Source organism: Dasypus novemcinctus, chromosome 4 (assembly GCF_030445035.2).
Source record: "Dasypus novemcinctus isolate mDasNov1 chromosome 4, mDasNov1.1.hap2, whole genome shotgun sequence".
NCBI lineage: Eukaryota > Metazoa > Chordata > Mammalia > Cingulata > Dasypodidae > Dasypus > Dasypus novemcinctus.
The window spans coordinates 88,946,270-88,970,736 of NC_080676.1; the positions used below are offsets into that span (position 1 = coordinate 88,946,270).

The window sequence follows — 24,467 nt, forward strand, 5'->3', positions numbered from 1 at the left end:
TGCCCAATTGCTTGAGCAACATCTGCTTCCCTCATAAACCCTTTTTTAATGAAAGAATGAATTTATAATATAAAGTTTAATATTTCAGTACATAAAATGTTTTGCCTCAGTTTCGCAATTCCATAATTCAATGCAAGTATAAGGTTTAATTTTCTTGATTTACAGTGTTATGGTCTTCTGTTTCCTCTATTACTATACATAATAGTAAATAGAGCTAAAGAGATACTCCGGTTCAATAGCAGTGTATATTTTTTTCTTTCACATTCTCCTTATTTAAAGTGATAAGTCATGGTTAGGTAATTGCCTTTTGGGTCTTTGCCATTTCTCCTTTTAACTGCATTTGACAGGACTAGCTTTCCATTTTTTGTAGCCTATATGCCAGGCTGATAAGAAGGACGCCAAATAAATGCAAGTTTTCTCCATGTTGTCAGAAGCTTAAAGATCAAGAACAAGAACCCAAACATGAAATACATAAAGATAAAATGAGTGATACTCTACAGAATGTTGGAGAACTCCAGAGAAGGGTGAGAGAAAAACAGTGCCTAATATTGAATAAACATTTGTTAAATGAATAATTGTCATCCTGTTGGTTAACATTCACTGATAGGAGGTGATGACTTGAGTGATAGGATCAGAACTGGAATACAGGATCAGTACATAAAAACAACAAATGAAAGAAAGGACAATCCTAGCAGTGCAGGGACAGGAGACAACCCAGAACAGTACTGGGAAAATTAGAAGGAAACAATTGGCAGGCAATGCAATACATCCTGCCAAGCCAAGTATCTTGGACTCTAGTGGACTCTAGAGTCCACTACATACCAAACAAGATCTTCCAGGTGCCACGCAGCAGCTGCCACCGGGAGCCTCTTTCTGTATAAAGTTTGCTGCAGGAATCAAAGAAACAAAGTTTCCAACAGGAATGGACTCTGCGCATATTGGCTGCAGCCATCATTAGCACTGAATTTTTACATGAAGAGAAATTTGGCAGTACTGCTGCAGACAGTATAATTGACTAATACTTGTTTATTTTCTCCAGTGGGCTGTGAGGTTCTAGAAAAAAGAGGCTGGCTGGTTCTGTACAGGCTTGGTACAAAGTATGCACTCTTGGCAAACATTTAGAGGAACACTGAAACATTTAGAGAAAGAAATTGGGTCATCTCACCCTTAGCTATATCTAAAGGCATGGAGAGTGACACAATCAGAATATGACCCCTCCAACCTGATCGCTAAATACATGACATGCATTATTTTTTAATGCATTGAATAGCCAACAGTTAAGACTTTGAATCCAGAATTGTCCATGCCTCCCTAACCCAACACTAACCCCCCAAGCAGAAAATTCATATGCCCATGAGTTCACACCTCTCATACAAAATGGTGAACTATAAAGACCTGAACTTTAAAATCACAGGCTTTAGAGATTTAAATGAGCAATTGGGTCATTAACACAGCTTCTTAATCTCTGCTAGAGCAAGATCCTTCAATTTGCTCTAATTAACATTTCTTAAATCAACAACTTTCTACCTGGATGAAAAAGTGCTTTATAGAATCCTCCAGCAAATTCCGAAGTAATTAGAATAAATAAATATAAAGGAACATCAATAACTCTTCTTCCCAAAAGTTTTAGCCACTATCCCATCAGGGGACTGTTATTTTTATTTTAAAAAACTTTGGATCAAACATGTGACTTTGTTGACTTTTCAGGTATAATTTATGAGTCTTTCCTTTGGGTAATTTTTAACCCTTTCTAGGAGAGTCTGTGGGCCAAAGCAGTGTCCTGAGTCCAGGGGTCTTCTTTGAGTGTCGTTACTTCTTGTTTGTCCTATGCTGTGAATATTGAGACAGAGGAGAGCTCTTTTACATTCTGAAGGACATAAATTGTGGCTTTACATTTGATTAAGGACTGTAAATAGAAAGGAAAAACAAGTAGTAATATTCTCATTATGAATCTTGTTTGTGTTACTGCCACAAAGGTGTGATAACATGACTCGGTGGTTGTCATGGAGCAGGAGAGGTGCTTTCCCTCCAAAGACCACACTGAAGCACCCGTATTTTTTTCCTTTTCCTTTTTTCTGCTTCCCTTTTAAGCCAATAATGTGTTAGGGGATAGAATGACACTTTGAATTCAGTTCAGTAACGTCCATCAAGTGTTATTCTGTGCAAGGGAACCTTTCACATGTGGCAGAAAACCTGGTTTTTCTAGTCTGCCTGGGACAGCCTGTCTCCGTGCATCATGGTCCTGGGCTGCAGAAGCCTTCAGTCTGTGTGGTTCTGATCAGTTAGTGCCCTCTTCTAGACGCTTCCTTACTTTCACTCCAACTTTCACTTAATTGCACTAGACTCCAACCCCGATGTCTCTAAAGCAATTCTGTTTTGCAGATTTCTTTCCTTTCCTCCCCACAAATAACCACATGGCCAATGTCAGGTGGTTTCTTTCAGTGAATCCTTAAATTAACATCTCCACAATCTACTTGTAAATTTCATTCTTTTTATCTACTTCTGACTAACCATCAAACTCTCTTTTTCCTTTCTTTTTCTCCCTGCTAATTGTTTCTTTCTCAAGTAGAATAACTGGAAATATATAAAAGGTTAATTTTGTTGTTGTTATTGTTGAGGTACTGGGGGCTGTGGATTGAACCTGGTACCTTGTATGTGGGAAGCCGTCACTCAACCACTGAGCCACATCCGCTCCCTTGAGTTGGTTTTTTCATTGGTTTTTTGCTTGTTGCTTGTTTTTGTTGTTGTTTAGGGAGACACCGGGAACTGAAGCCTGGACTCCCATGTGGGAAGCAGGTGCCCAACACCTTGAGCCACATCCGATACCCTAAGTGGTTAACTTTTAAATCATGGACTAGAAATTGAGAATCATTACAATGCCATAAGTTATTATAGGCTTCTCCAGAAAAGGGGTGAATGCTACCTTTTTTCCTACTTGCTTTTCTTAGGCATATGCTCCCTGGACTTCCCCAGGTACTTTTCTGAGGTCCCAGGCAAGGGTTTAGGCAAGGAGGTTGAAAACTCCTGAACAAGAACTAGAAGCCCCACTCTGTTGGTGTGGATGTGTAAGTGTGGAATGGGGGGGAGGGGGGTGTAGGGCAGGGGTAAGGAGGTCTATGAGGTCTTCTCTCGTGTATGTGCTTAGTGCGCCATCTTGTGACAGAAGCTCACAGGAGGGAAGAAAGCCTGACGGCCCCAGAAAGACACTGGTGCTGGGGTGAGTGGCTTCTCCTCTGGGTCAATTCCCAGTCCCTAAAGTGGCTGGATTTCAGTTTTATCCATGCACAGGTGACAAATGATGTACATTTTATTGGGCGGTTGGTGTAAGTAATGGGATATTCAACAAAAAGGATAGTAAGTTTGAAGACCTATCAAGAAAGGCAAAAAAAAGCAGCTACACAATTTTTCCAGAAAGTAGGACTCTAAAAACGTGCAAGCAAATAAATGAGATTACTCAATAAATATGGAAAAACACAAAAATGAATTAAAGGACGGGAAAAAAAGAGACAATATTGATAGCAGATAAGAAGAGGCAGGATAACAGAATGCTAAAGTAGATAGTTCTAAACCCAAGTTCAAATTTCAGAGCTACCACTTGCCATCTGGAAGACACTGGACAATTTACTCAAGCTCACCAAGCCCTATGTTGTTCATCTGTAAACAGGAGATAATCCCATCCATCTCCTACAGCTGCTGTGAGGGTTAAATAAAAGTGCATATGATAATGCAAAGCCCAGGACCTCACATGAAAATGCTACAGTAGGGAGAAGAGAAAGGGAAAATAAAAGATGGAAGGGAGGAGGCCGGGGGAAGGATGATGGGGGGCATATATGATGTGAGAAAGGAAGTAAAATCTAGGACTGTGTAATTTAGCACAAGGTATTTGATGATCTTAGCAGGGGAATCCCATGAAACCATAAAATCCTCTCTGACTCCAGTGACAGAGTCTCTGCCTGAAACCCAGCTTTGTTATTGTCTCAGGAGTCTGAGGGCTCCACAGGAGGGCGGGCTTGGGACCCTTTGGTCTTAAAACTGTGGGCGGAGAGCCTTGCCCTTAATCTCCTACGGGACTTCCTCAATTCTGTGCTTGGAGCTTAAGTGAGGGAAAGGCAAATGTGACTAGTCATAGATGGAGCTTATCAAGGGCTAGCACCTCTGGGTGAGGTTTTATCCTGTGAGTCTAGCCATTAACATGGCCTGTCTTACAGGAAGCTTCTGAGAACCTGGTTGCCCCTGCCAGGAGACTGTAGACTGAATACCCTTGGAGAGGCTGGAAGGCGTATCTGTATAACCTAGGGCACCTTCTCTCCCCACTGAAAACTGAATCCCCAGGACAGACCTAGAAATAAAAGACTGTTTCAGTCTCTTCTTTGGCATCTGACAGGGCTGCCTCTAAGGATTGCCTCAAGCCTTCCAGACACCTAAAGCCTCTGGAGAGTGAAATATGGTACTATGCTCTCAGCCTCCTCCCATATACATCATGCTGTCAGAGGCCCTTAGCTTATGTCTCTAGCCAGGACACGGAAGTTGGAGATCATAACGCCCTTTCCCTGATAGATGGGCTGACCAAAATGTCAGGGAAACAACAGCCATTGCCTACATTTCTAACCTTTTACCAGCTTCCTTTCATGCCAAGGAGCAACAAGGAACAAGAACACAGTAATACGATTCCCAATTAGCATAAAATAAAAACAACCCAGTCATGTTTTCCATGGGCTTTCACAACTTTAAACTAAAATCGTGAATCAGGGAGAAAGAGATAAAAATATGTGTGAAAATATACACGCACATACATATATATGTACTGTCTCCATGTGCACAGTCAAGCACCGTGACCTAAAATGAGTTATCAGTCTCTAAGAAATTCAAGCAGCCAGATATAGAAATCTGAGAATTTTCCCTTTCCCAAGTGTGGTGTCAGTACTGATAGGAAAGGAAAGTATCCTGAGTGTATGGTGTAGAAGGGGTTAAGTTCTCAGCCATCCTATTCTAAAGTGATTTATGATGATGTGTAGTGTTTCAAAACTTTCCCCCACCTCAAAGCGTGGCTCTCTCCCTCTCGGAGTCCACCCTCAACGTGCTGAAATGGGAAGGAGGCGGTGTTTTGCTGATCTGTTAAATTCTTAGTGAAGTTTCCTTGATTTCCAGTGGCTGCTGTTGTTTGAGTTTGGTTTGGAGCAAAACTGAGGTTGTCCTGACATTTCTGGGACTGAATCCAGGCAAGAGGACGAAGAAAAAGAAAGAAGAAGGAAAAGGGGAGAAGAAAGGTGAGGAAACATAAGGGAGGAGAAAAGCAGCATAGGAAAAAGGAGGGAAAAGTCCTTTTTAACATCACATTCCTGTGTTTTCTCTAAGCCTGGAAAACATATTAATCCCAGTGCTTTTACTCTTGGAAACAAAGGGACTAAGCCTGACTATGGAAGAAAGGATGATAAGAAGGGTCCTGGAAATCTAAAGAGAGAAAGAGTGAGATTCAGAAGGAGCTGGGACTCTACTTTCAGGGGCGTCCTTTCGGGCAAGTGACTGGCAAACACTGACTCACAAAGACAAGCAGAAACTACAGACAAATGGAGATGCAAAGGCTTAAAAGGACAGCTCCTTTCACTTCATCCTACTTGTCAAGAAGGTAAAAAGAGACAGCAAGAAAGAGAAGAAAATCAACTCAGCTCTCAGATCGGGACTGGCTGCGGATCTGTGGTGCTATTTGGAAAGCCAGCGCTGCAGCAAACCCCCTTTGTATTACTCACCCTCGGAAAGGAGAAAGAGGCTTGGGAGGAAAGCTATTTCATCTAGGAAACCGTCCTGGGACCAAACATCGTATTTCTTTTAAAATCCTCTGCATGCCATCTCTATGAGCCACAATGTAAGTGTGTAAGCCTTTCTTTCTCCCTTCTCCGCCCCACCCGCCCCCCCTTCTCGCTCTCTGTTTCTTTGTTGCTTCTTTGAAGAAATGGAATGTAGATGTTGTCGTAATTAATATGCGTAATTAATATGCTCACTTGGCATTTTCTCTGGAGCATCCAGAGTCAGTTGAAACTCCGTGCAAGCATGCTGACTGGGGATCCCAGCTAGATTTCCTGCTTAATGTAACTGTCTCTGCTAAGCACTGACACAGGGACTTAAAAGCGATCTTATCCTAGTTTCCATTGCCTGACCTCCGCCTTCTTCTGACTATTCCCTGTCCCTCCCCTTGGCCGAGATAAAGAGAAAATGCCCAGCTCTGTTTGCAATTAAGTGATTTTCTTTCTTTCTTCCCCACCCCCACCCCTTCCTGTCGGCGGACCCTGCTGCCTCCCAAAGTGGATTACAAAATGATGTGGAGAATGGGACCCAGCGTCGTCATGTTGTTGGCAATGTGGCTGGCGTGCGGGTCAGAACCCCACCCCCATGCCACGAACAGAGGGGGCCACCGAGCACGGAAAGCGCCTCTGGCTTCCCAAGCCAGCAGTAGGCCAGCTCAGCTTCTGAGGCACAAGGCAAAGTCTCAGGGAACTGAGAGATCCACTGCGGAAAAGGCAAACCTTCAGTACGTCCCAAGGAGGAGGAAAGTGCCGGTGTTGAACCTGGCTCCCCCCACGGCACCACCAGTCCCCGTGGGCATCAGGGCGGCCCTGCCGAGGCCCGGGCAGAGACTGACGGGCAGGAGCTCTCCCCGGGAGATGGTCCGGGATGAGGGGTCCTCGGCTCGCTTGAGAATGTTGCGTCTCCCCTCTGGGTCCAGCTCTCCCAACATCCTTGCCAGCTTCGCAGGGAAGAACAGGGTGTGGGTCATCTCGGCGCCCCACGCCTCGGAAGGCTACTACCGGCTCATGATGAGCCTCCTGAAGGACGATGTGTATTGCGAGCTGGCCGAGAGGCACATTCAGCAGATCGTGCTGTTCCACCAGGCGGGCGAGGAAGGAGGCAAGGTGCGGAGGATCACCAGCGAAGGCCGGGTCCTGGAGCAGCCCCTGGACCCCAGTCTCATTCCCAAGCTGATGAGCTTCTTGAAGCTGGAGAAGGGCAAGTTTGGCATGGTGCTGCTGAAGAAGACGCTGCAGGTGGAGGAGCGCTACCCTTACCCGGTCAGGCTGGAGGCGATGTATGAGGTCATCGACCAGGGCCCCATCCGCAGGATAGAGAAGATCCGGCAGAAGGGTTTCGTCCAAAAGTGTAAGGCCTCTGGCGTAGAGGGGCAGGTGGTGGAGGAAGGGGCCGATGGTGGTGGAGGTGCAGGAAAGCCAAGCCCCGGCAATGAGAAGAGGAAAGAGGATGCTAGGAGAGCTCAAGTCCCACCCACCAGGGAGAGTCGGATGAAGGTGGTGAGAAAACTGTCCACCACGACGGCGGCTCCTCCCCCACCTCCCCCTACCCCGAGGGCCACCACCGTTCTTCCTGCTCCGGCCACAACAGTGACTCGGGCCACCTCTCGGGTGGTAACTGTAGCTGCAAGGCCAACAACCACCACCGCCTTTCCGACCACTCTGAGGTCCTGGACGGCGAGGATGCACACCTCAGATGCCCATAGGCCTCCCACCACAGCTGAGGTGACCACTGCCAGGGGGCCCTCGGCCTCAGAGAAACTTTACCCCCCACCCAGGAAGGAGCAGCACAGGGAGAGGCCACAGAGCACCCGGAGGCCTGGCAAGGCCACCAGCTTCGAGAGCTTCACAGCTGTCCCTCCCACCACCATCTCAGAGCACAGCACAAGGGCTGGCCCGGGCCGTTTCTGGGACAACCGTACTGACAGACGGGAACATGGCCACCAGGACCCAAATGTGGTGCCAGGTCCTCATAAGCCAGCCAAAGGGAAACCTCCCAAAAAGAAAGCACAGGACAAAATTCTTAGCAATGAGTATGAGGATAAGTATGACCTCAGCCAGCCAACTGCCTCTCAGCTGGAGGAGGAGCTGCAGGTGGGGAATGTTCCCCCCAAAAAAGCAAAGGAGTCTAAAAAGCATGAGAGGTCTGAGAAACCTGAGAAGAAGAAAAAGATGAAGAATGAGAAACCTGACAAGCTCCTAAAGACTGAAAAACAAGTGAAAAAGGATAAGGCTGAGAAAAAGAGCAAGCAGGAGAAAGAGAAAAGCAAGAAGAAAAAAGCAGGTAAAACAGAGCAGGATGGCTTTCTGAAACCCACCACAAAACATTTCACTCAGAGTCCCAAGAAGTCAGTGACTGACCTGCTGGGGTCCTTTGAAGGCAAACGAAGGCTCCTTGTAAGTAATCTTCTTGGCATTGCTCTGTGGGTTGAGGCATTGGGCATGTTAGTGTTTGGCTTGTTATTTTTGTAAAAATGATATTGCTAGATGCCAGACTGTGGCTGAACCTGTACCATGTCAAGAAGATCAGGAGATCTGGTCAGAAAGAGCACCCTGAAACTTCACAGGCTTTAGGGGGCAGAGTCAGGGGCTGGGGGGTCTTAACATGAGCCCAGGGAAGCAGCTGTGGTCAGTGTCTTCCAAATCTGTTGGTGTCCACCCCCACCCCTTCCTTACTGCCATGTATCTGGTGCTACTTGGAAAATAGTCCCTGAAAGTAGAGTCCCACCTACTTCTGACCTACAGCTCCCTTTTTCTGAGTTCAAAGAATGAAAGAGAATGCCGTTCTTAAAATGAAGTACATTGATCCCAGTCATAATTTAGGACTAGGGCTTCTTCTCTATGAGCTTAGGGGCTAGTTTGAACTTAGGAACTAGAAGTATGTGTATGGGGAAAATAGCAGGGTTCCCCTTTTCCCCCCTAATTAGTTCTGTATCATCCATAGGAAGCCTGTTAGGGGAAGGTAAGGTAGCTTGGGTGGGGTGTGGTCATGATTGGGAATACAAAAGTGTCCTGTTGGTATGACCACCATGAATACTTACAAATCTTTGCGTAAAGGCTGCCTTCCCCTGCCCACCCACCCCCATCACTGCCCAACTACCAGTAAGAAGCTCAAGGGTTAAAAATATGGGGAACTGGGTTAATTGTTCTGGTTTCCAGTATCTTTGAGACACACCTGAATCTGGAGTTCCAGATGTCAATTTCTCCTGAGCCTCCATAAAATGAGCATGTGCATGCACATGTGTGTGTGTGTGTGTGTGTGTGTGTTGTAAAGGCAGCAGGGGGAAGAAGTCCTTACTTCAGCTCTGCCTATGCTTCTGAGTGGTACTGATGTTGAATAAATCTCAGAATCAACCCAGTAACCCACTTTTCATCATTTTCCACCATCTAAAGGATAAGAACAGAATTTAGTTAAATCTAAGAAAGGTACTGAGAAGGAGTAAGTCCCATCCTGAATGTAAGGACAGTTCTAATCAGCAATATATGAGAACAGCTCCTTCTCCTTTCCATGTCTCATTTCCCCTCTTTTAGAGCCCCTGAAAGATTTCTAACCCAGTTAATGCTGTCATTTTACTCTATGCCAGCAAGGAGGGAAAGGATATGCTACAATTAATTCTGAATCCAAGATCAGTAATTTAATGTTGGGTAATATAAATCAGGAATGATTCTCTAAGATTCCCAGGTGGGAGGGAGCTATCTTATGCCATTGAGGACAGCACCCTTCCTGTGAAGGCACAAGGTGACCCCCTGCCCTGTATTCTCCCCGCCAAAGGGGACAGGCATTTCTCAAGGGCTGTTTGTTCCAATCTGGTCTAAATTTGGATTACTAGTGTGGGAAGAAGGATTCTCTTCCCATTTTTCTTTAGTAATTTCAGCAAGTTTAAATGTGCATTTGAAATGTTATTTAGAGCAGAGTCACTTGGGGTGTTTACCATACATAGGGCTGTCACAAAATTCTCTTAGCTGATTCCATCTATAGAGGACCTATGTATTAGAACATAACCCAAGCTATAGGTGATTCAAGAGTTTGTAGTACAAGCATCTTTGTGTCTTTCATGCCACAACTTGTTCTGTATTTTTTTAATGTTCTTACTAGTTTTTAATCAGACCCTAAAAGTGACTGTCTTAAATTAGCAAATGCTGGGCTGTCTTTTAGAGTAATTTAACAGCTCTTTGGATATTCACAGAGTACATAAACATAAATGGAAACATTCTAGCCAGAATCAAAAGAATCCCTAATTTCAGAGTAGAATACTACCTGTTCCTGAGTGTTTGCTGGGTACCTGGGGGGACTCTGCTGCTCTTCTCCTGTGTTCCTGGGGCTTTGTCCAGTCTACCTAAGAACATCACCCAATATCAGCCATTTAGCCAACATAGCAGGTAAATCTTTCCTCATGGGCAGGTTTAACTAGGAAAAAAATGACCAGGGTTATAATTGTGTACCCACCTGGCAAGTATCCTATTGCCCCTAGTTTGAGAGCCAAAAGAAAGGGGTTTTCACTGCTGTATCCCGGATTATTAGTCATGCCTTTCTTTTTTCCCTCCTTTTCTCCACTCCCTTAGTCAGGGATCTGAAAGCCCAGCTGGGCCTTTTCTGCTTTTAACAGTATCCCTGGTCATAAATTCCTAGCAAATGAAACTCAAATGACAGCTTCTGCTGATGTCATGTGAGACCAAACAGAAACCAGCTGGAATTGTTTAAGGCAGTGCGGGCTCTGTGGGGCTAGCAAAAGAACAAGATTTGTTATTAGAAAGAAAGTACCAATAGGAGGCATTGCAGCCCTGCTATCAACTGTGTGCCCAGCTGACCATCGTATCAGAAATTTGTTTTCTGATGACTTAATGATGTCTAAAGTAAAACTGGGATTAGAAAAGACACAGTGAAATAAAGATTTTTAAAAATCAAAATATGGAGAGAAAAGAGCCTATTTTACCAAGCATAGAGCAGACCAGCAGTTCTGGGTGAAAGACCTTGTTGGTGCCATATATTCTTTCCCACTCATTTTTTCCTGTCAAACACAGCTGATGTTGTTCAGGAAGCTCAGTGGCTCAATTAATATTCATAAAGGCTTAGAGGGCTCCAAGCCATTCAAGTACTGCTGAGAACATTTTCCTCCGGCTGGCCTCACCTTAACCCAGTATGCTCTAACTGAATGAAGTTTGCAATCCAAACAAACTGTCAGACCCTCAAGCTTTCTAGCTTTTCAGTAACTTGGTGCCAATTTATCATTTATCCACTAGTATTTTGCCTTTATTTATACCATTCTTTAGATGTGAAAAAAATCATCTGTTACTTCATCAATTCAGAAACAATGGTAGCAATGTTATAGATTGTGTTTGGGTAAATGGCATCCGAGAGACCTTCAAAGGAGCTAGAGGTGGAGCAGGTGTTCTATTCTTAGGTCCGAGTTCAGTCCTTCAAACTCACTGCCTCTCAGCCTATCAACAGGGAAGCTCTGCGAGGAGCTTTGCACAGACAGCATGGTTTATTTCCCCATCAACCCCCTGAGAGACTACTTATTGACCCCATTTTTCAGATAAGGAAATGAAAGCTTAGAGAGATTGAGAAAATTGCTCAAGGTGTTCAGCTAATATGTGGCACAGCAAGAGCTGGAACTCAGGCCTGCTTGATTGACAGCTCTTATATAAAACCACGCCTCAGTGCTGCCTTCCTGTGGGCAGGGGTTCCTGTGGGCATGTGCCATAAAGTGAAGAGAAAACCTAGAAGTTATCAGTTCGTTAACCAATACGAACATTTTAAGATTTGTTTTCTACCTTGAGTTACCCAGATAAAATGGATATTTATCAAAATTTGTGCAATGTACCTATAAATTCAGAGTTTTTAACCTTGATACCCAGCAAGTTCTCTGCATCTTGACTCTCTGGCTTTCTCTGCAGTCAGGCAAGAACAATAGACTGAACCTCAGTTAACCTAGTCCTTCAAACTGCTTGTTGTCAGTGTGCGGGTGACTACGGTGAGAGCATAGCCAAGGTATTTATCACTAAATCACTGGACAATATGAAGAATGGCTGACAAGTTATCATTTTGTACACCAACATTAATCTGCTTGTCAGTCAACCAGAGACTTCATAATGCTGAGTTGCATGAATTCAGATGCAAGCTCAGGCATCCTTTGGAGACTGAAATTCCTATGATTCGAGTAGATTGATACTGATAACCTTACTTCAGAAATCTGGGTATTGGGACAACAATCTACTTATTTGGTTTAATTTAGAAAAGGATTTAAAACTCTGCCTTCATAGTCTGAATGTTCTTTTTCTGTATCCTGTAAAAATCTAGTGTTTGGGGCCTACCACAATCTTAAGAATAATCTAACATTTCAGATATGTTCTCACACAGCATCTTCCTGTTCCTTTTTTTCTCCCTTTCCTTATGAAAACAGGAGGGATGCCTTATCCTCTGAGGCTCATTGGACTGAAACAAAAACAAGAACTACAACACAACTTTAAATTCTTGATACATATCCTGGTATATTGCCACCAAACTGGAAAGAGGCCAAGTACAATTGCCAGAAAATAATACTTACTGAAAAGTTCTAGTTTGCTCTTTTTAGGAAGAGGGAGTTGGAAATGGTTTCTGTTTTAAACACTGTTTGGAATACTGTCAAACTGGAAAATGAATGTGACAGAGATGTTGCCACATAGGGAAAGAATACCGGAAATGTGTTCAGATCTCCAGCCTCCTCTATTTTTCTTGATGCAAACTCAAGGAGCAGATTAAATGTAAAGGAGGAGTGTCTTTACCTACCTATCTAAGGGCAGTGTCTAGACATTCATAACCGGGGCCCCTGTGCTTCTAAGCACTAAACGATGCCCCCGCCCCCTGCTCCCCCCCAGGCTGTGGAGTGATTCATTTATCTGAGGAGCACCACCCAGCATTTGCTCTCCTACCCCCTGCAAGTCACAGTAATAGGGGCTGGGGGCCCAGTCCTTTGAGGAACCAGCATTCTAGTAGGAGAGGTGTGACATAAGTACACAAGAGAGTAAATCAAGAAAATACATAAATTCCAAGTGAGTAGTACTGACAGAACAGTAACTAAAAGGAGGACATGATCATTGCGGACTAGACGAGACTTTATGGAGGATGTTGCTTTTGAAAAATACCTCAGATTTAGATAAGGTGGAGGGGATGGGGAGGGCTTAGATGGAAGAGATGATACGGACAAAGGCAGAGGAAGGAAAGTGGGTGAACTATTTATTCCAAGGCAACCTAGAGATACCGTGCTCACGTACACGTAGCCTGTTCACATCCAGGCTTTTCATTTCAGTCTCACAACAACCTTATGAAGTGGGCAGGGAAGTTGTTCCAGTGTAAAAATGAGAAAGCTTGAGGTGTGTAAGATTAAGCTCTCTCTCTCTTTTTTAAATATATATACTTTTTAATTTTATTTTTAAAAGATACTTAGGTTACATAAATGTTACTAAAAAAATACAGGGGATTCCCATATGCTCTGCTCCCTGCCCCTCCCACATTTCCCCACATTAACAACAGCTGTCCTTGGTGTGGTAATTTTTACAACTACAATTTACAATTGACGAACACAGTTTGGAGCACTGCCACTAAGTCTGGATTACAGTTTGCATTGCAGTTTACACTGTCTCCCGCACGTTTTTATAAGTTATGACAAGATATATAATGACCTGTATCTGTCATTGCAATGTCAAGCTACCAGCGGTTGAACTAGGACTAAAATGCAGACCTTCCGACATTGATGGCCATCACCCTGTCTCTGTGCTGCTCTGCCAGAGATTGCTTTCATTTCTTAATGGCTGCAAGGAGTGAGGGGGTTATGGAAGGAAGCGAAGGTTGACAGAGAGGATTGGAAGACTAGGAAATGAGTCATCCAAAATGAATGTCACCTCACAGTGGGTTAAGGTTAAGGTGTTCTTGGGCATGGGTCCTCGGGTGAAAAATAAACATCAGAGACCTTTATTTATTTAAGTCAGGTTCCCACTGAGTATCCACGGCTTAAAGCTACTGAATGTAGGGCTGCACGGGAGAAGCTGCCATGCAGGGGAGGATAAGGTTCTATATGATTATAGATGGTCTGAAATTCTTAGTTCTGCACAAGGGGAGAAGAGGACTAGAGGGGGCTTTGAGGGCTTTGAGGACTCTTGAAATCCTGCTATGTCAAGGTCTCTCCATGGATCTTGAATTCATGGCTAGGAATGAGATTAACACAGTGAGGTCTATGCAGGGTTTTGAAGCTACAGAGCAGGTAATTATCAATGATCTAGCATCTGAGCAGTGGAACCCTAACAACCCCTTTCAATATATTTTAAATATGGGCTTGTCTTTAATTTAAGACAGAGGATTCAAAATCATTAACAGTAAATCTTTCTCTTACCTATTTTTTTTTTTTTGAGTTACCAGGGCAGAGATTGAACCCAGGACCTTGTATGTGGGAAGCCAGTGCTCAACCACTGAGCCACATTGTCTTCCCAGAGTTGTTTTTTCAGTCTGTTTCCTTGTTTGTTTTTAGGAGGCACAGGGAACTGAACCCGGGACCTCCCATGTGGGAAGCAGGTGCTCAAATTCTTGAGCCACATCTGCTTCCCCTCTTACCTTTGTTTTTGACTGTTTTGTGTTTTCATTTAAACATTCATTTTATGTATTATAACTAGTGTGTTTATGAGCAAAGAACAGTCAGGAAGAAAAATCTAAAATATACCCAATGAAAATAAAACTCCAAGATTTGGGCTATCATCAAAACCTGAAGAAATATTTTTAAATACTGTGTGGTTAATTAAAAACAAAACAACCAAAAATACTATCACCTTATCTTTTTCTATCCACCTTGAACCTTTTTTTTTAAGCCTAAGGATGATTAAATGAATAAATTTGGGGGGATTTTATATTTTTCCCCTTGGTAAATTATATTTCTAAAATAAGCATTTCCTACCTACCATGTCCATCCAAACAGGAATATAAACACAAAATCAAATAAACACTAGATTATGTCTACTTAAAATAAATTATTATCTGAAAAAAATTCATCCCAGAAAAGCTTTGTTAATGTTCTACTCAAAGGCTGAATACGTTTTTTTTTTTTTAATTATTTTTATTTTTAAAGAAGCTTTAGATTACTTAAATGGTACATAAAAAATATGGGAGTTCCCATATACCACTCCCTCAACACACACACACTTTTCCCCAGTCACGTATTTATTAGTGTGGGACATTTGTTACAATTGATAAACACATATTGAACCATTGCTACTAACTGCAGTCTATAATTTACATTATGGTTTACACTTTGCACCACATAATTTTATAGATTGTATCTGTATCTGTCATTGCAATGTCCTGCAGAACAATTCTAAAGTCCCCAAAATGCCCCATGATATACCTATTCTTTCCTCTCTTCCCCCTCTGAGCACATTTTAATCTCTTAAAAGGACAGTATTTTTTTTTATTAGAGATAATAAGTTATTAAGCTGTTTCCCTAGTCACATCTCTGAGATAATATGGACATGTTCTTTGGGAAACTTTATGCAGGTTTGTAGCTAACATCACCAACATCATTGTCCTCCTTTCCATCCAAACTGACTGGGCACCACGATTACTTTTCTCACAAAGATAGAATAAGTCCAAGGGCACTCTACAGCTGTGCCCCTGGAATTTCTCCAGGCTCCACTTTCTACCCGCCACTGTAAATTATCTTGACTATCTTGATGTCAAGTATCTGTCCTGTGCCTTATGTATGGATTTTGCCTTTCTGTCAGATTCAGGCTTCTTCCATTTCAGGATTTCAATTCTAGAATTGTCCATGGATGCTTTCCACTTTCAGATTTTTCCATAGCTTCCACTTCTGTAGTCATTTCTGTCTCCAATCTACTGTCAAACTGTTTTTTTTCTTTTTTTTAAAGATAAATAGATCACATAAAATGTTACATTAAAAAACATAAGAGGTTCCCATATACTCCACTCCCCACTCCATCCCTGCTTCTCCTACATCAATATTCCCTTTCACCAGTAAGGCATATTCATTGCATTTGGTGAATACACCCTGGAGCACTGCCACACTGCATGGACCATAGTTTACATTGTCATTTACACTCTCCCCCAGTCCATCCAGTGGCTTATGGCAGGAAGACAATGTCCTGCATCTGTCCCTGCAATATCATTGAGGACAACTCTAAGTCCTGAAAGTGCCCCCTATCACACCTCTTCCTCCCTCTCCCTGTCCTCAGCAACTCCCATGGCCACCATCTCCATATCAATGATACAATTTCTGCCATTGCTAGAGTGACAACAGTTCTATAGTAGAAGACCAGCAAGTCCATTCCAATCCATATTATATTCCTCCATCCTGTGGGTACTGGAATAGAGATGTCCACTCCACCTCTAAATCGAGAAGGGGCTTAGATCCCACATGGCTGATGGATGTGACTCTCCCACTTATAGTTGTAGACACTCTTGGTTCTCTGGTGTGGAGGTTGACCATTCTCACCTCCTGTCAGCTGACCTGGGTAAGTCCAATGAACCAAAGAGTAGGTGTTATAACTCTGCTGAGGCTCAGGGCCCAGCTGGCATGTGGACAGTCCAGAGATTCAAGTCTCTTGAGCACATACAAACCCAAGTGCCAATCACAGGTTCAGTAAAAGTGACAGAAGAAGCATGTGTAGAGAGGTCACATCTGAGTTCAACTCCATCACAATCAGGAGCACAAATTAGAAGGATAGTATTTTTTCATTCTTAGAGAATTCTTAGGAGAGAAAAACTGCAGATAGCAATACACACATCTCTTATGGAGAAAACTGAACAGCAAGATTAAACTGGGATCAGATTTATTAATCCTTTTCGATAAAGTATTTGGAAGAGATTAATAATATGGTGTCTTTCCCTCTGAAAATACCAACCTAACAGCCACAAATTGAAGAAATAGCTTATAAGTTTAGGTGGGTAAGTAGAAAAGTGGCTGATAAATTTGAATGTGGTCAAACATAAAAAAGTATTTAAAGAAAAACCAAGAACCTTGTCTCTGAGCTCAGTGATGAATCAGCAAAGGGTGAATAAACAATCTTCATTTCAGACTTCAGCCTAGTGAGTTGCTTATGGTCAAAGAGATCAACAAAGACATGTTCATCATCAGTAGGGGCTAAAAAATAAAATTTCACATCCTCTTACCTCTAGCAAAGACAGCACCAAGGTCAACCACTCGTGGAATAAGGTACATGGTTCTGGTTTCAGATTTGGAAAAACATAGTGAAATTTAAAAAGAATTCAGAAAGGGTAACAAAAATAATGAAATAAGTAGAGAAGTGTTTATAGTAGTTTAGATAAAAAAACATTGAGACATCCTTAGAGAAAGGGTTCAAGAAGATCCTTAAAAAATATGGGTATCTCATTTTATCCAAAATAATGAAATATGTATTTTCCTAGATAACCAGATAACTGATGAATAAAGCATCTCTCTCAATTTCTCTGTCTTTACTCATTTACCCAAGAAGTAGTCAGGGATATGAACTGAGAGTCGAAGAGAGGGAACTAGGTAACAAAACTATGTCTGATTTGGAGAGAAGACTGGACTGAAAAATTAAAAATCTTCTTGTTAGAGTATTCCAACATCAAAAGATGTCTACCATGAGTGCTGTACAAGCCCAAAATGTGACAATGAATATTTTCTTATATGAAAAACATAAGTTAAAAAAAAACATAAAAACTTTCTGCAATGTTGCCTAATAAAATTCTAAACCATAGAATGTTCCATAGTGCCAGTATGAAATAGTATAGTAACCCCTGAATTCACAAATGTCCAGTCAGCCAATGGGGACACAGCAGATCAAATAGGAAGGGAACTAGCATTTGGTGAGCACTTACTATATGTGGAGTATTCATGTAATGCTCACAACAGGCTTGCAAAATAAGTATTCCAGTGCAGAATTCACAAATGAGACAACCAGGACAAATGGAGACTAAGTGATGAAGGAAAATAGTGGAAATGAGTTGGAATCTCTATGCTGTCTGGAGGCATTAAAAAAAAAAAAAAAAAGAAGTCTTTCCAAGAGCCTTTTATTTGGCCCTAATTCTACTATTTGTCCAACAGAATAATCTGTAGTTTAGATGCCACTCACTACCAGTCCTCTATTCCAAATCATCTCTTTCAACTTTGCCTCAATATGAAACTATGACTGAAAATTAATATTTGCTTGCCTTTCACCCACCTCCAGCTGATCACGGCTCCTAAGACTGAGAACAACATGTATGTGCAGCAGCGAGATGAATATCTAGAAAGTTTCTGCAAAATGGCCACCAGGAAAATCTCTGTGATCACCATCTTTGGCCCTGTCAACAACAGCACCATGAAAATCGACCACTTCCAGCTAGGTTCTCGTAAACATTTTCTATTATACTGTTTTCCTGATATCCAAGGTGGGGCAGAATTTATGGGAGAGGTCGGGTGAGATAGGGGATCAAAAGGAGAATTCAGATGTCCAGAGGGATTTTTCCTTTTTCTTTATGGTATCCCATCCTGGGATTTTTCTGGTTTAAGTTTTCAGCATTGTAAAATGAAAAATATGCAAGTCTTCTATGGTTTGAAGTCAGTAAGATGAAGAAAATGAAAGAAGTAATACAGTGCAGGGGGGAGGGGGACCAGAAACATGTTCAGACACCTCCTGAGTCTCCTTGCTTCCCTCAGACTTGATGCTGCAGGTGACTCACAGATGGGGGACTTGGTAAGTTGCTGGAACTGTTTGACTTCTGGCAAGGCTGGGGAGAAAATTAACCAGGGCTCAGAGAAGCTATTAAGTGAAATGAAAGGTCACTGAAAATATGGACTAAACTGCACCTAAATCCTTTTGGAAAGTGGAAGAATTTGGCTGAATTTAGAGTGTTCACAATCTTTTATGTTAATGATACCTGTGAGACTCATCAATTGTACAGCTCCACTCAGGGCAGCTGAGATCTAACTCATTACAGTTCTCATAGGAATATGGCAAGACTTACTGTGATTAGTTAAGTCTCATAGTCAGGAGCCCAAAATACGACCAATGCATTTTCTTTATAATTGTTACATTTCTACAACTGTTTATATTTTTAAAGTCTTCTTACATTTATTCTCTGCATTTACTAGCTCACCCTCCCCTGAGATAGTTCCAAAGGAAAACAAACAGCATCCTGCCTAATGCCCTATCATAAATCATTGTGGATCAGTGATTGGTCTGCCTATGGAGGATAATTGAGCATTTATCCCTGGGTTGTATGCAGAAGAGAGCAAGAAATGAAGGAGTGTCCTTAACCAAAACAACCATAACAAAAATTATTCACACATACAAAAGACACAAGAGATTCTGGAATCAAACTGAGAGGAGTTCAGATCTAGAGCCACAACTTATTAGTTATGTGACCATGGGCAAGTCACTTCCCAAGTCTCAGCTTAGAGGATTTCACAGGTTATGGTTGGGACTAAATGAGAGGATGTATGCAAGGATTTGTCATAAAAGTCGCTCATCAGGTGAATGGTATTGTTGTCTATCATCACCACCACCATTTGATCTGACAGGCATCTGGAGATCAAAGAGCAATAATAAGGACTGGAAGCTATAATTGTAAAAGATGTAATTGCTTTCTCATCACAGAATGATACATGAACCTTCACATCTGCCCTTCAAGATCAGGCTATATTACTATTCGTGGTGAAAAAAATCAAAGCCCAAGAGACTTATACTAACTGGGTTTCAAACAATTTGGCTTTCTGGACTTGCAAATAGTAGATGAGCCAGTGAGCTTAATTATAATCCAGATGTCTAGAGAGGAAGTAGATGTTCATTCCAATACAGAGACTGATACTGGTTGATGATGAAAGCTGTCCTAGACCAGTTGTTCCCAGTGTCAAATGTGTTACCCACTAACCCTTACACAAAATATCTTCATTTCTTATTTCAGAGAAGTTTGGAAAAATCATTATATCTTCCTTCTCAACCACTATATCATCCTAACTGTAATAAGCATCTGGTGCTGCCTTGGCAAATTTTTAGCATTACACTGCTATTTGCTAGACATCTGGATTCAATATGAACGATAGAGGAGCTAAGGTTTTCTTTTCTGCCTTATTGGAAACCAAGTATTGTAATTTGGATGTTTGCCTCACTGAATGGAAGCCTGGACCCAATTTTGGGGAGCCTTTTATTTTGTTCCTCATCTAATTCCTGGAAGGTCTGTTCCTCCTTGTGTCATATCCCAGGTTACCCTTATGGGAAAGGCTGTAGTATTTTCAGCCAAGACTGGGAGTCAGCCATGGGAAAATAAGAACTGGCATTAGCTGTGGTCTCATTGAACCAAACTCCAACTTTGACAGATTTTCAGCTGGAAATCTATCAGATGGTCTAACTTTTCTTTAAAAATAAATCAAGCACTCACTCCTCTTCCAGACTTTTAGTGGGCCTTGAAAGCAGAAGCCCACAGCCAACTAAATGTTGGGCTATACTCACCAGCTGGTCCACTTTACTAAATGTATTTGGGACTTTGGTGATAGAACCTACAAACATTAGAAAACTCACATTAAAATTTAAGGCATTAACCTAAAGAAAGTTATATTTGCTTGAGCAAATTCAATGCAGAATAAGCCCATCTGGTTTGGCCAGCACAGAGTATGTTATATGAAAGAATTTAAAATGGCCTAACACAAAATGGCATTCTTAACTGTTAGTGGTGTTTGAAATGTCAATCTAAAATATGGATATTGGTGTATATATTAAGAGGATGGATGATAGACAAAGTTTGTCAGATAGGAATAAGTTGTTGGCTAAAGGTAATTTATTGTAGAATGGCAAATGGGGGAAAGTACAACAAGAATAATGTAGAGATAAAATATACATTGACACTGGTATTTGACTATCAAATTTTGAGGGCTAGACAACATGGGACATCTTAAGAGGCAAAGGAAATTATTTAATAGCTTCTTTTGAAGGAAGAAGAGTTTGAGGGTCATTAAAAAGGGAAACAGAAAAGTTGATGGAAGTAGAAGATGGCAACAAAGAGAAAAGTACTGATGCCTAAATTATACGAGTAAGGAACTCATAGGTGAATTTGTTAAATAACTTTTTAACTAGAATGTACTTCAGCTGTGGGTAGCCTGGAATACTCTTTTCTGTCTTTGATTCAAGAGAATTGTTCTTTATGGGCAAGTCTCGCAATCATCAGGGTCCGTAATAATAAAAAAAATTACTGCTTTCCCTCATGAGTAGTCCTGAAAACCGACCCTTTGCCCTCAACTCCTCCTTTCCTTCTCTTGACTCTGCCATTCTGAACTGTGAAGAAAGGCTGGTTCAGGGCTCTGATTTCCAGACACTGAGTATGGTATCCCTCTTTGTTTATTCAGTCTTAGATTATCAATCAAATCATCCTATGTCCTGAGGCTAGAACGCATGTCTCCTTATGTGTTCGGTTGTTGCCTCTAATATCAAACATATCTATGTCAAGACCAGAGCCTGGCAATCAAGATGCGAAAAGTAAAATAAGTGTTGGAAGAAGATGGTGGGGGGATGAGCTCTTCCAATTGGCAGTCATCAGGAAGGGTATTGTAAATATAGAATTCTGAAAAGTGGGCTGATTTAATGGAAGGGTCTTGAAAAATGAGTCGATTTTTTGGTAGATGATTTCAAAGTATTTTTTGTTTTTATTTTATTTTTTGAAATAAATGATACATGTTCTGGATTTGAAGCCACAGCTATATTAAAAGATAGACAGGTCTTGCACGCATTCCTGTTCCTTTACTCTTATTCCCTTCCTCCTATAGGCAATCATTTTTATGATTCCTTATTTATTAATTTAGTGCTCCTTTAGGCAAATGCAAACACAAATAAATACATATATTCTCTCTCTTTTAATACAAAATATGACACTTTATACATACCTTGCTTTTTTTCACTTAATGATATTCCCTGGAGATCTTCTCAAGTAAGTATACAGAGAATTTCCTCATTCTTTTTCAAGTCATTGAGATTGCACAACAGTTTATTTAATCTGTCCCCTTGTCAATGAACGCTTGGGTTGTCTTCAATATTTTTGCCATTATAAAAAATTTTTTAAATATTAAATAATATTAATGTACAATTAATAACTTTGTACATATGTCAATATGAATGTGAGTGTATCCAAAAGATAGACTCTTAAAGGTAGAATGTCTACCATAAATGAATATCTATTTCCCCAAACCTCCACAATAGAGGTTATGATCAAACTTTTGGATATTTTTTGATCAATTTCATATATAAAAAGTGACTTCTTAGTTGGGTTGCATTTCTCTTTTAATGAATATGACTGAACCTCTTTTCATATGCTGAAGGACCATTTGTATTTTTTCTATGTTCTTTGACCATCTTTTCTATTGTGTTGTAGGTTGTTAGTCTTTTTCATCTCAATTTGTAGCATTCTATAAATTAGAATGAAAGTTCAGTTTTCTTGTTCTTCTCCCCACTCCAAGATACTGAGTCATTAGTTTGGGGATGGGCTCTGGGAATCCATATTTTAAAAATATTGTTCAGATGATTCACTGCTAGGTTTTGTCGAAAGGCAAAGATTGGGTGTAGCATAGAAGTGGAATAGAGGGCTAGAAATTTATTTTGGCAGTTGGTTTTAGAGGATTTTTAATACTGGACAAAGATTTTAAATTTACTTGATAAATCATGGGAAGTCACTAAAGATTTCTGAATATATTTTTCAAATAACTTTTAAAGTTTGGTGAAGTCAGTGTGTAGCACAGAAAAACATCAGGACAGTTCACACTCTTCACCGATTAGACAAATTGATCTCTCTAGGCACCCAGTGAGAGCAGCATCCTTGTGATCAGGAATGGCCAGGCTAGCCCTACCTGTGTATTCAATCCAGTCATTCATCTCACAATGGTTTGGTAGGTAGGCAGGTGAATGGCTCGTAGAATAAAATGGGGGCAAGCAGATCAAATGCAAGCAAAGTTATCTGGATTTATCTGTTTCTAATCAAAAGGAGAATAATTCCCATACCTGGAGGCAAAGTTTATACTAACTGAAACAACCTACTATAAACTATTCAGCAATCCTGGGATTATCCTTGAGATAAAAGGAGTTCAATTTCTGCTAGAGTCTTTGCCTCCAGATTTACACAAAGAACAGCTGAGAGATTTTTGGCCTGTGTTGATTATTTAAATAGGATAATTATATTTTAAATGTCTTAAAAATATGCTTTATTTAAAAGGACTAATACAAGCAGACACAGAAGAACACACAGCAAATGGACACAGAGAGCAGACAATGAGGGACAACGGGGGTGGGAATAAGTAAATAAATAAATCTTTTTTAAAAAAATTAAAAGGACTAATATGTAAAAATCCAAATTTAGAAAATAAATATACATGGGTTTGTTTTTTCAAATTACAGCCAGATTGGCCTCACTGCTGGCTCACAAACATAAAGGAAAGTGTGAGGTTTGATTGTGGATTTTCTACACAAACCCAGAGTTTCTCACCTTATTTAACCCATCCCCCACTACCCTCTTCTGTCATGTAATATCTTTTCTTTATTACAGAATTTGTGCATTTACAAACAAACCATGTATAATTAGTTCATAACAGTGAAATCACACAGTATTTGTCCTTTTGTGTCTGGCTTATTTCATTCAACATAATATCAAGTTCATCCATGTTTTTGCACGAATCAGGACTGCCTTCCTTTTAATGACTGAATAATATTTCATTGTATGTATAGACCACATTTTGTTTATCACTTCATTGTTTGATGGACACTTGAATTGCTCTGTCTTTTGGCAATTACGAATAATGCCCCTATGAACATCAGTGTGCAAATATCTGTTCGAGTCCCTGTTTTCTGTTCTTTAGGGTATGTTCCTAGTAGTGGGATTGCCAGATCAGATAGTAGTTCTATACTTACAGTCCTGAGGAACTGCCAAACTGTCTTCCATAGTGGCTGCACAATTTTACATTTCTACCAGCAGTGAATGAGTGTTCCTATTTCTCCACACATATACTCTCTAACACTTGTGGGTTTCTGTTTTAATAGTGGCTATCCTAATGGGTATGAAATGGTATCTCACTGTGGGTTTGATTAGCATTTTCCTAAAGCTAGTGATGCTGAGAAGTTTTCATGTGCTTTTTAATCATTTGTATTTCCTCTTTGGAGAAATGTCCATTTATTAATTGGTTTATTTGTCTTTTTATTGATGAGTTGTAGAATTTATTTATATATTCTAGATACTAAACCCTTATCAGATACATGGTTTTCAAATATTTTCTCCCATTGAGTAGGCTGTCTTTTCATTTTAATGGTAAATTGATGCACAAATGTTTTTAATTTTGATGAGTCCCATTTATCTCTGTTTTCTTACATTACTTGTACTTTTTTGTGTGAAGTCAAAGAAACCATTGTCTACCACAAGAACTGGAAGATGCTTCCCACTTTCTTCTAGGAGTTTTATAATCCTGGGTCTTATATTTAGGACTTTGATCCATCTTGCAGTAATTTTTGTGTACGGCATGAGACAGGGATCCTCTTTCATTCTTTTGGATATGGATATCCAGTTTTCCCAGCACCATTTGTTGAAAAGACTATTCTTTACCAATTGAGTGGACTTGGCAGCCTTACCAAAATCAATTGGCCATAGATGTGAGGGTCTGTTTCTGAATTCGCAATTAGATTCCATTAGTC

General features: G+C 41.0%; 1 protein-coding gene across 1 annotated transcript in view; it reads left to right on the forward strand.

Annotated features, from left to right (window-relative positions):
* The first annotated feature begins 4,909 nt into the window (after window positions 1-4,909).
* The window catches only part of CCDC80 (coiled-coil domain containing 80), a 40,851-nt gene continuing 21,293 nt past the window's right edge, over window positions 4,910-24,467 (forward strand). Inside the window, exons 1-3 of the mRNA XM_023583815.3 lie at window positions 4,910-5,863; window positions 6,301-8,198; window positions 17,997-18,153. Of these exons, the coding sequence (XP_023439583.2) occupies window positions 6,312-8,198; window positions 17,997-18,153 (2,044 nt within the window). The 5' untranslated portion in view covers window positions 4,910-5,863; window positions 6,301-6,311. The remainder of the gene's footprint in view (window positions 5,864-6,300; window positions 8,199-17,996; window positions 18,154-24,467) is intronic.